General features: G+C 38.7%; 2 protein-coding genes across 3 annotated transcripts; both read right to left on the bottom strand.

Annotated features, from left to right (window-relative positions):
- Window positions 1-1,079: 1,079 nt before the first annotated feature.
- Window positions 1,080-3,990, bottom strand: LOC126789607 (uncharacterized protein At4g04980). Its single transcript, XM_050515807.1, has 7 exons — window positions 3,895-3,990; window positions 3,651-3,786; window positions 2,180-3,518; window positions 1,913-2,078; window positions 1,664-1,828; window positions 1,406-1,558; window positions 1,080-1,289 (listed from the first exon to the last, which is right to left on the bottom strand). The coding sequence occupies exons 1-7, from the start codon at window positions 3,982-3,984 to the stop codon at window positions 1,080-1,082; spliced, it is 2,259 nt and encodes a 752-aa protein (XP_050371764.1). The 5' UTR covers window positions 3,985-3,990.
- A 1,549-nt stretch (window positions 3,991-5,539) lies between these two features.
- Window positions 5,540-9,750, bottom strand: LOC126786734 (COP1-interacting protein 7). Of its 2 annotated transcripts, none has more exons than XM_050512653.1 (9): window positions 9,619-9,750; window positions 9,353-9,529; window positions 9,134-9,231; window positions 8,796-8,851; window positions 8,635-8,687; window positions 8,400-8,552; window positions 7,975-8,228; window positions 6,156-7,750; window positions 5,540-6,053 (listed from the first exon to the last, which is right to left on the bottom strand). In XM_050512653.1, the coding sequence occupies exons 1-9, from the start codon at window positions 9,666-9,668 to the stop codon at window positions 5,859-5,861; spliced, it is 2,631 nt and encodes an 876-aa protein (XP_050368610.1). In that variant the 5' UTR covers window positions 9,669-9,750; the 3' UTR covers window positions 5,540-5,858. The 2 variants fall into 2 exon arrangements, with proteins under 2 accessions (XP_050368610.1, XP_050368611.1); XM_050512654.1 differs by having other exon boundaries at window positions 8,635-8,684.
- Window positions 9,751-10,505: the final 755 nt, after the last annotated feature.

Below are 10,505 nucleotides of genomic sequence, written 5' to 3'. Positions count from 1 at the left end.
TCGATCACACCTAATAGTCCACGACTATTTTTTTAAATAAGGTGAACTTGTTGTCGTTACAATAATATATGATTGATTGACAAAAAGATATATGCATTAACGGCATATGTTAATCTCGTATTCGAAATTATCAAGAGCATGGTAGAGTGATAAAAATAATACAAAAAACATAATATGAAAGATGGGCCTTGAGATAAGGGTAAGGCGGTCAGCAACTCACAACTCAGTGGAAGCTGCAACACTACCCAAATAAAGTTAGGCCCAAATAGGTCCACATGACCAAAATGCAATAAAACGGCAATGGCAAAGCAAAAACGACACCAATATTACCACTCCCGCCGGAATCAAAACCCAGACGCCGCCTTCCATCGCCACCCAATTCATCTCTTAATCTCCGTTATCCTCTTCAATCTTCGTTAGCCTTATTAATTCTTATCGATTTGATTGAACTTTTTTTTTCTTTTTTCTTGGAAAATAATATGATGCATTGTTCTACCTCAAAGGTAGCTGAAATCAGTTGATAATGTCATTATTATGGTACTCTAATCAAATCAATTCCTTAACGATTTTAAGAAAGGTGGAGTATTTTTTCTTCTGCAGCTAAAATTTTAATTTGATGGAACTAGAAATAAGTAAATGCTGGGTTGAGCTTGGCTAAGAACACAAAGTTGTCATGCATGCATGAAACTGAGAAATCATTATACAAAATTATGATCTCATAGAGCTTAGTACTAGGATACATATGTAGATTGAAGAGGTAGAGATTCCAACTGAGAAGTTTACGACAACGATGAGAATCTATAACTCTTATAAGATCAACCTTAACCTGGAAGATTTTCTAACTAAGGCCTAATTCGAAAAACGCAACTCTAACACAGAGCTTCTTATCTTACATATGAGTTATGTCTGTGGCAATATATTTACAGTATTGTGAGTTGTGACACCAAAAATGTGTTTATCAGCATCTGATCAGCTGCCGCACACACATATATATATATATATATATATATATATATATATATATATATATTTTAATGTTATAAGGAGTATTATAAGTATGGGGAATAAGGATATTAGGTTCAATGGTGATGGGGGTCAGACTCAATTTCAGTAGCTAGTTCTCTTGTGAGCATGTCTGCACGATCATCATGTCCACCGGCAAAGGTGTAAACCTTGAACGCAAACTGAAAAGCCCTCCATAGCATTTTAACACTTCCCTTTAACTGCTTTTTATCAGTTTTAGTTCCAGTAGTGTGTGATTCTCCATTGGCCTTTGCCTCTCTTCTTTCCTGCATCAACACAAGGTTCATTTCAAAGTGAGTTTATCACATTTCAATGTTTCTTATCGAGTCCTCCAAAGTACAGACGCAGTAGATATGTATGTGAAACTTTCTGACCGAACTACCTTTAGTGCTAGCTCCATGCAGCCTGAGGAAACATCCACCATTGCTTCTTTTACCCTGATGAGGATATTGTAGTCAAAGTAGATATTTTGACTCTGAAATTTCTTAGCTTCTTCATCTTTTGTTCCCTCCAGTTTATCTATTTCTCCTTTCAGCTGCATGTTGCTTTATTTTCAGTTGGTCACGGAAAAGAAAAAAAAAAAACAGAGATCATCAAAATACATGATTTCACATTTTTTTAGATAGGAGGTTGAGTTCACCTTGGTGAAATAGCGTTCAGTCTTGTCAAGGAGTGGACCTAGGGGAGCCTCTATCTTCCAATTGTGTAGTTCTCTGAACATTGCATTTAACTTTGAGTGGAGTGCTGCTGCTGTTCTTAATGTTTCTAACTTCTTTGTAGGGAATCCTTCAAACCTTGATAAAATCTGAACTTTGGAAAGGGACATATATGTCATGATAACGCAAATGAAAGCAATAACGCTTAAAACTGGAAAATGCTTTGTACTAACCTGTGATTCATCCGTAAAGTGTTCAAGAATGGATTCTACTTGCTTGTGGAACTCTACCAGCTCATTCATATCTTTTGTTTGGAAAGAACTCAGGCTGTTTCTCATATTTATTATAGCCTTTGAATATTTCTGGACGTCTTCTTCAATTTGTTGAAAGTACGCTGATCTGAGACACATGTATTATGGTTTGCTTTAGATTTTGTCTTTCTAGTTTCTACTTAGATTACTAAATTTTCAATGAAAAGGTCTATGGAAATGTATAAGTACCTTTTTGTCATCTCTGCTAGAGCATCAGCCATTCCTTTTCCACCTGTTGTGCTGCTCCCAGCTGCACCCTTTTTCCCATTGGATGTAATATCAATTAAGCTAGACCCTTCCACCTTCCCCTTGAGAGTCCGATACAGACTTCCCATTTGGGATGATCTCTTCAATTTAGTATTTGATTTCTTTGCAAGTAAGGATCTCCCACCAAGTGCTGGAGGTGGGGGTGGACCAGTTCCATTTGCAGGCCTCACCATGGGTGGAGGTGGGGGTGGAGCAGCTCCATTTGCAAGCCGCATGGGTGGTGGGGGTGGCGGAGCAGATATAGTTGCAACCGGCGAGAGTGGTGCATTTTGTGGGCCTGCTGCTGCTGATCCTGGTGTCATGGGCAGAGGTGGTGGTGGTGGAGCAGCTTTTGTTGATCCCAGTGGTGTTGGCTGCCTAGATGGTGCTGCATTTATTGGTGATAATGTTGTTGGTGTAGGTGGTGGTGGTGATGGAGCAACTTTTGTTGATAGCAGTGTCTTAGATGGAGTTGGCTGTGGCTGCCTAGCTGGTGCTTCATTTAGTGATGCAAATGCTGGTGGTGGTGCTGGTGAAGCAGCTTTTGTCGATCCCAGTGCCATAGATAGAGGTGGCTGCCTCGCTTCTGCTGCATTTGCTGCTGCTGTTGTTGTTCGTGGTGGTGGTGGTGGTGGGGGTGGTGGTACAGGTATTGCTGTGAGATTTGGTGATGATGTGGGTGGTGAGGATAGAGGCAATTCTTTTGTATCTACTGTGGAAGTTTCAGGGGCTGTGGCTGGAATGCTAATATCATTACAGTTGTTGTTGTCTATTATACCATTTCTGGTATCATTCTCATTAAAACTTGGATTTGGAACCTCTGCTGTTTTATCTCCTGCGCTGCTACATCTCTTTTCTTCCCCTGGTATTTTCTCGGGACTACTCTCCACCGTCTCTCTTGATGGTTCATCAACCAATTTGTTACTTGTATCGCAGGCTTCTTTGTTTGATAAGTGAAGTGACAAATGCTTAACATCAATTGGGTTGAGTTTCCCCACTGCCTGCACTCTCAAAGTCAAGACAAGCGGTGAGTTAGAAGAAGCGTTTGATCTCCTTTGAGATTTGAGGGAACCAAACTCTTTTATATCCGGGAGGACAGAGGATGGAGTGAGGGGAGAAGGGCAGCTAGAGGTATAACTCTCTGAATCGGTGTCGCCTAAGAATCTCTGGAATGAGTCACCTTGAGGGCTGCAGTTGCCTTTCTGCTCCTCTTCGTCCATCATATCGAATTTGGCCCTTGCTATCTTAATCAAGCACTCAAGTATTGCCACCACGGTTCCAACTGCAGTAATGTAGAGTTACTGTTAAGAATCTTTTTTACATGTTTGGGTGAGATATTTCACGATATCAAATCCCCTGATTGGAGTTTCCTGCTTTGCATAGTCATTAATTTAGGAAAAATATAAAGACATACCGCGTTGCTCCCAATTGACATTCTCTTTGAATGATGGTATTATTGGTATATCATATTTCTGTTTGTCCAACCGATCATGGTTTGTAATCCACAAATCTCCAATAGATTTCAGGGCATTGCAGAAGGAGGCCAGGATCTTCAAGGAAATGTTATGTGCATTATATAATCTTTGAATATGTTTGTCGAATATATATTAAATACTAAGCCAATCTTGGTTTTTCAGTTTTGTCAATTTAAGTTTCACCTTTTCTGTAGATGCTCCCTTCATTTCTGATAATTGACTGTGATGTACAATTTCAGGGTAGAGCTTTTGGAGATCAAGCATCAACCCCATCACCAGCTGCAGACAGAAATTGACAGGGAATATGAATATTGTGTAATGCATAAAGGAGCTTGTGCAATGTCTAACCTCAAAATCCAAATGGAAGGGAATCCCGTAGATACCTGATTCATGTGAGAAGAAGCATTACACGTTGGCAAGTCCATGATGTCCCTGAAAGTTCCGATCTTATTTCTAAGCGCCATAGTCAGAGCGGAATTGCCTGCAACTTTATAATAGTCATCTGCTTTGGTGCTCTTGGTGTCACTCTGTTTCAAGGGGACACTATAGGGCCGGTTAGAGCCTTTTGATCCCTGCAGCCAAAGGTAACTCATTTAGATATCGAGCAATTTGCCAGTTTAAACACTGTTGCTACTCGAGACTTTTATCAAATATTTCCTGCATACATATCTGCCGGTGTAGACCTTTCGAGTCATAATTATATCACAGGTGGTGTTTTCATGGACATGATGAACAGCTAAATGCAACAAAAATTGGCATAAGCCCTTTTCCGATATTCAGTAGCATGTCTTTGCTGGTCTGCTTCTCTTTGCAGGCTCGAGAATATATTTGAGTTATCCAAGTCAAAGATCATACCTTGCGTCCAAAAGTAGGCGTGCGACGAAACAATGGACCAAAGCAGCTCATGGTCTTGGCTTGAACTTGAACTTGAACATGACTTTTACTAGATGAGGATGACGACAACGACAAGAATGTTTTTGAAACATCATACAGGTGGGTGTTGGGCATTACTAGTCAAACACCCTTAAGCCTTAAGTTTGGTTTGAAAAGGAACTCACGAAAGTGCTATTTTACCAGAATGATGAGCAAGCTAGAGAATTGTTCAAACAGGGACTAAATCTGAGGTGTAAAATTCAACAGAAGAAAAATAAAGGAAAATGAACAATATGCAATGTGTTGGGGGTTTGTATGAACAAGGTTAATGTAAAACCAGTTTTACTTTGGAACTTTCTCTTGAAGAGACAAGCCAAGGGAAAAGTGAATCACCAATCGGTTCTTATTAAGGTGGTGATCATCCCGCGTTCGACAGTGAATTCGTCATAGTAATTTTTGTTTATCTTTTGTTTTTTTAGGTATCATAATCTTAAGTGATTAACTGTTTACTTAGCTAAACTAGTGCATATTACATAGTTGCAGGAACCAATTAAAGAGTTTGGATGGCTTGCAGCTAATATAGAAGCTTGTGCAAGATGTTGTTACACAAGAATGATCTAAATTAGTTTTTACTGCCTTATTGTGGATTAATGAATTTCTGGATTGTAAAACCTATAAGCTAATTTTTTTCACTAAATTTAGGCTGATTTTTACCACATTTGGGCTTCTAGACATACATCTACACTTGCAGACTGTCGCAACATGGTGTATCCGCTGAGAGTATTTACTGGGCATACTCTATATAACGAAGTATAACAATAAATTTTGCCATAATTCGAACCAAAAGTAAGTAAGAAATTCTTACAGTAATGCACTAACATGGTGCTGATGATGAGCTTTTCGATTTCATCTAATATTGGCAGAACCATGTATTTGCAAAAAATAAATCAGGAAAGGAAAGAAAACGATTCATCATCACAATCTTCCTACAAAAAGTAAAAATAATAATAATAATATACAGGAAATATGTGAATATGTTTTGAATAGTTCATATGAATTTTTTACTTATTTTTATTACACGATAAAAAATAAAAAATAAAAAATAAAACATTTCTGGGGAGAAAATGTCTGTCTTTGCAATCTATAGAAAAGGAGATTATAGCTCCTAAGCACAGCAGGTCATTCAAATCTTTCCTCATCTATATGTATAGGACTGTACTTGTGTTGTCTGTCAATGATGACCAAATCGCTGTTTTTTTTATCCAATTTTCCATTTACAGAGGTAAAGAAGTTCTCTTGGTAGATTGTAGCTTACTCCTGTCATTCTTAGTGGAGCTCCTTGCTGTTTTACTGTCCAATGAAACTCTTCTTGCTGCTGGTGGAGCAAAGCCACCTGCTGCAGTTTTCTCTGCAATTCTTTTCTGTCGTTCTATTGCCATCTCCTCCATCTTCTTCCGAATTTCTTCTTCCTGTACAAGCTTACATCAGATTCAAGAACAAGAGAAGACTAATTCATATGTACAAAGAAAGATAGAACTTTAGAATAGGAGTCGTGTTTACTCAATACTTACCTTCTCCTGTTTGCTCTTGTGTACTGTAGGCCTACTTGCAGGAGATGGTTTCTTGCTTTTGATATCAAACCTGTTGCTCCCAACAGGTTTCCGTAAACCACTAGACCTTGCCTCTCGATCTTTTGTTCCAGGAACTTTATTGATCTTCTTCAGATTGGCGTTTGTACCATTAGAAGAGGGCTTCTCATCAACATCAGCAGGTGTTTCAACAACACCAGAACATCTTCTGTCAGCCTCTTGAAATGCAATATCTTCTGCGTAGTCCACAGGCCAAGAAGTTGCATTAGACTCCAACTTAGAGTCCCTTTCACGAACCATGTAGAGGTCCTCTGGCTCAGCAATATTAGATAGTCCATGCTTATCTTGTAAGGTATCTACATTGACATTTTCCTTTTGCTCCGATAGACTTAGATCAGCATCTTCTGTTTTCCACCGGGATTCATACATATTCTCGACTGCTGATCGAGACTGTATAAAGAAAGAATCATCAATGCACATGCCCTTGTTGTTTGCTTGATTCGCTTTCTCTGGCGGAAAAATGCAATCACCATCAAAAACTGTTGGCTTTACCATCTGATTTTCTGCATTTCCCAAGTTATTAGAGCTAAACCAATCTTCTCCTCTCCAACTCTTTCTTACAGTAGACTCAGCACCAACTGTAGAAAAGCCATACCCATTGTCAATCCCTTGTTCTTCTGATCTCTGCAAAAACAATTTATCCTCATCTGCACCGTCCTTTCTCTCTATACCCGAACGGAAATTTACTTCATTCCGAAAATCCTCCAACTTAACCATGCCTTCATTTCTTCCGTTCCTTTCCATCATAACCAAAGGATCAGCGGTAAGTGAAGGTGTTGGCTTTTTTAGATGCTCCTCAAATCCAAACTCCACAGTTGGCCTAGAGCCTAACGAATTTCGACTGTCAGAGCTACTCATTACCAAAAGTTCATCTCCAACACCATTAGTGGCCACAGAACTAACAATATCTGATCCATGCAACATCCGCTGGCTGTTCTCAACAGCAGTATCGTGTGAGTTTGACTCATGTAATGCCAACAGCAATTCTTCGGCTTTTGCAAACTTTTGTTTATCAGAATCTCCCTCGTCAGCCCCCTCATCTGAAAGAAATTCATCAGATACTCCACCTTTATTCCCATCTTTCCTCTTAGGAGTGATGTAGTTGATATTTTGAATAACCACTTTTCTGGAGGATTTCTTCTTGGACTTCTTTTTGGTCAAATTCTCTGAGGAAGAATGCCTTTTCTCCTGTTGTGTATCTGACTCATTATCACTTGTATAAGTGGAGTCACTTGAATCAGTTTGTCTTCCTTCCTCTGAATACTCAGATTCTTTTCTATTTGGGTAGTTCTTTTTGCTTCTTGAAGATGACCTCTGAGTCCTACGATAGTCAAATTGCTTACCATAGCTTGTTTCATCCATGCTAGGAGGCCAATGCATGTTGCTCGGGTAGTGAGGAGGAAATGGCTGCATATTAGGGAATGGATATCCATGGTATGGAGGTATACCATAAAAGTATGGAGGATTCTGGTTTGGAAACTGCATTGGCACTTGATCCGATGCAGACATTGTATTATCTGCAAAAATCATACATAAAATCAACAAAATTTTAGACTTTTTGCCAGAAAAACCAATACTACAGGTGTATATTTCCTTATAACTATCTAACAAATACATAATTATTGTTTTTCTCTTAAAAAAAACATAATTATTGTTAAAAAATAAAAAGTGTAGGTATCTGTTTGATAGAAAGATTTTATATCTGTGCATGCAAAATATGCATGCAGGAAGAGACATATACCTGTTTTGCCGTCTAGACTTGCATGACTAGGAGTTGAACCAGAATTCGAGGAATTGTTAGTGAGACCACCATTAAGAAGATTTAGCATGATATTTTGATTAGGCACATCAGTTTCATTTGCCATTACAATCCCAGATACTCCGGCCAATTGCAATTCCGACGAAGAACAGGCTGCCATAGCTGCTAGTTCCTCTCTCCATAAACCATCTGTATGCTTTTTTTTGTGTAGTTCCCTGAAATTGATGCATGCTTCCCTACAATATACAACAAATACTAGATTTTAGAAGACTCCTGCTTGGTCAAAATTAATGGAATGCACAATGGACTAAACCAAACCTTTTTTCTTTTCTTTCTGGAGGCGGAACTAAACCAAACATAGATGTAAGTGAATAGTTGACCAACTGGTACCAGTAACCATTTCATACCTTAATCGTGAAGCTCCAAATGCATCTGCAAACATAATGAGGGGGTCAAGATTGTGGATTTCAAATCCAGCAACAAGCCCACGAGCATAAGCCATCGCTTGCTCTCTCCGAAGCAATGCTAATCGAGTTCCCAGAAGGCGTTGAAGGTGAACCCTTCACATTACAAAAACAGAATTAGTTAGTAACAAACATTTTGCGTCTAGTACAACTGTAAGCATCAAAAGGATATAATTACTTGGAGTTTTCATTCTCTGCAGCATCCGCTGCTTCTTCATGATCACCTTTCTTCTGGAAAGAAACACGAAAAATATGGAACTCAGAGTTATTACTTATTAGTATCACACAAAAAGTTATGTTCACTCACATAAGTCACAAACTTGAACTTAAAGTCACTACCTTTGAACTAAAAGAATCAGCTGACTTTCTTGTGCCACCATTGGCAGATACGATTCCTGATAAACCAAAGTCAAATAAGGGATCAATCACAAAACATAGTCATTCACTGATCAATGTTGTGACATTACAATTTTGTCTTAATATACACTATAGTCTATATGAATGATGGACGCACTTCAACATTTCACTTCAATCAAATAAAGTTCTTTTGGGTAGGCGAATTCATAGCTTCATTGGGGAGACATGACATTTCAACCATCTTCTAATCAACCAAATACAGCAAACAACAACAAAACCCATATAGCTCAGAAACCAATTCAAAAGAAAAATTGACAAACCTTCCTCTGATTGTACAGAACTCTCAATCTGCAAAATCTCCTTTTCAATGCTGACAAACCTCTCCAGAACTGCTGGAGTGCTAACAAACCTCACAAATCTACAGCATAACCAATTGAACACCAATCATCAACTACTCAATTACGCTAAAGGGTCATCAAATAACTGAGAAAAATGTCACAAATCAACAATCTCGAAAGTCAAAACAAGAAAGAGGGTACCTTTGGAATGTGGGCTTGGTGAACCAGTGAGCATCTCTAGTAGGAGGGCGAAGAGTAATGGAATACCCACCTCTAGAAATCTCATCTTGCAGAGATTTGAGATGAGAAACAAAGGGTTCAAACAACCCAGATGCCAGCTTCTCTGATTTGCCTCCATAGAAGATCACCAAGTCACATCTTGGCACATTATCAGATCACGTGATTTAGCTAAAGTGGAAAAGCCAACAGATGAAACAAACAAACAGAATGACTGGAATAGAAGGTACCTTGTTCGAGTTGGAGTGAGTTGAAAGGAGGCATGATCGAGTTGAGCCATGGATCAAAGCAGAGTGAAAGATAGAAGAGAGAGAGAGAGTAAGCTAAGCTAGAATGGTATAATGTCAAAGTGTGAGTGAGAGAGGAAAGTAGAGGAGTATGTCATGTTGGGGAACGTGGGATGTCACATTCCACAGTTGGAAATCAAAGGAAGAGAGACAAAGAGAGAGATCAACAGCTGGAAATGATCGAGCTTTGCACATGCTAATCTTCACAAAGGCGGCGGATTATAGACTCATTACCACTCAAATCACTCTTTCTTTTTTTTCTTTGGTAAAATTTCGATTTTTTAACCACAGAGATCAGTATGCTTGAACCATAGAACACAAGGATAAAATCATAGTTTTGATGTAGTGTTGGATTCTTGGGGATCATAACAATATAAAACTATTTGCGCTAGAAACTGATACTAAGTGCCTAGTCTTAGTGAGAGTCCCACTCTTCAAGGGATGAGAAGGTTTAGATTCGGATATGGTTACATGTGATTGTAGATTGGTAGGTAAAATGGGTAACTTTATTTAGCTTTTCCCCGTGATAATGTAAAACTTTAATGGAACATAATAGGGTGAATTGAAGTTTTGAACCCATGAACTTAGAATAAAGATTGGAGTTGTGGGGTTTAATTTCGGTCCATGCTTCATTAGTATCAAATCAAGATAAGAAGCTATCTATTTTAGCTTTACTTTATCATGGTTATTACTATTGTTCAAAAAAGCGGTATAGGTGGCCACCTAGACAGTCTTAGGCGGCCATATTAACTCATAAACGGTCTAGGCGGTCAACCATCATTTGACATTAAAAAAAAATTAAAAGATGCCGCAACTCTCACTATTTATCT

This window comes from Argentina anserina, chromosome 3 (genome assembly GCF_933775445.1).
Source record: "Argentina anserina chromosome 3, drPotAnse1.1, whole genome shotgun sequence".
Classification (NCBI taxonomy): domain Eukaryota; kingdom Viridiplantae; phylum Streptophyta; class Magnoliopsida; order Rosales; family Rosaceae; genus Argentina; species Argentina anserina.
This window is presented reverse-complemented; position numbering and strand designations above follow the sequence as displayed.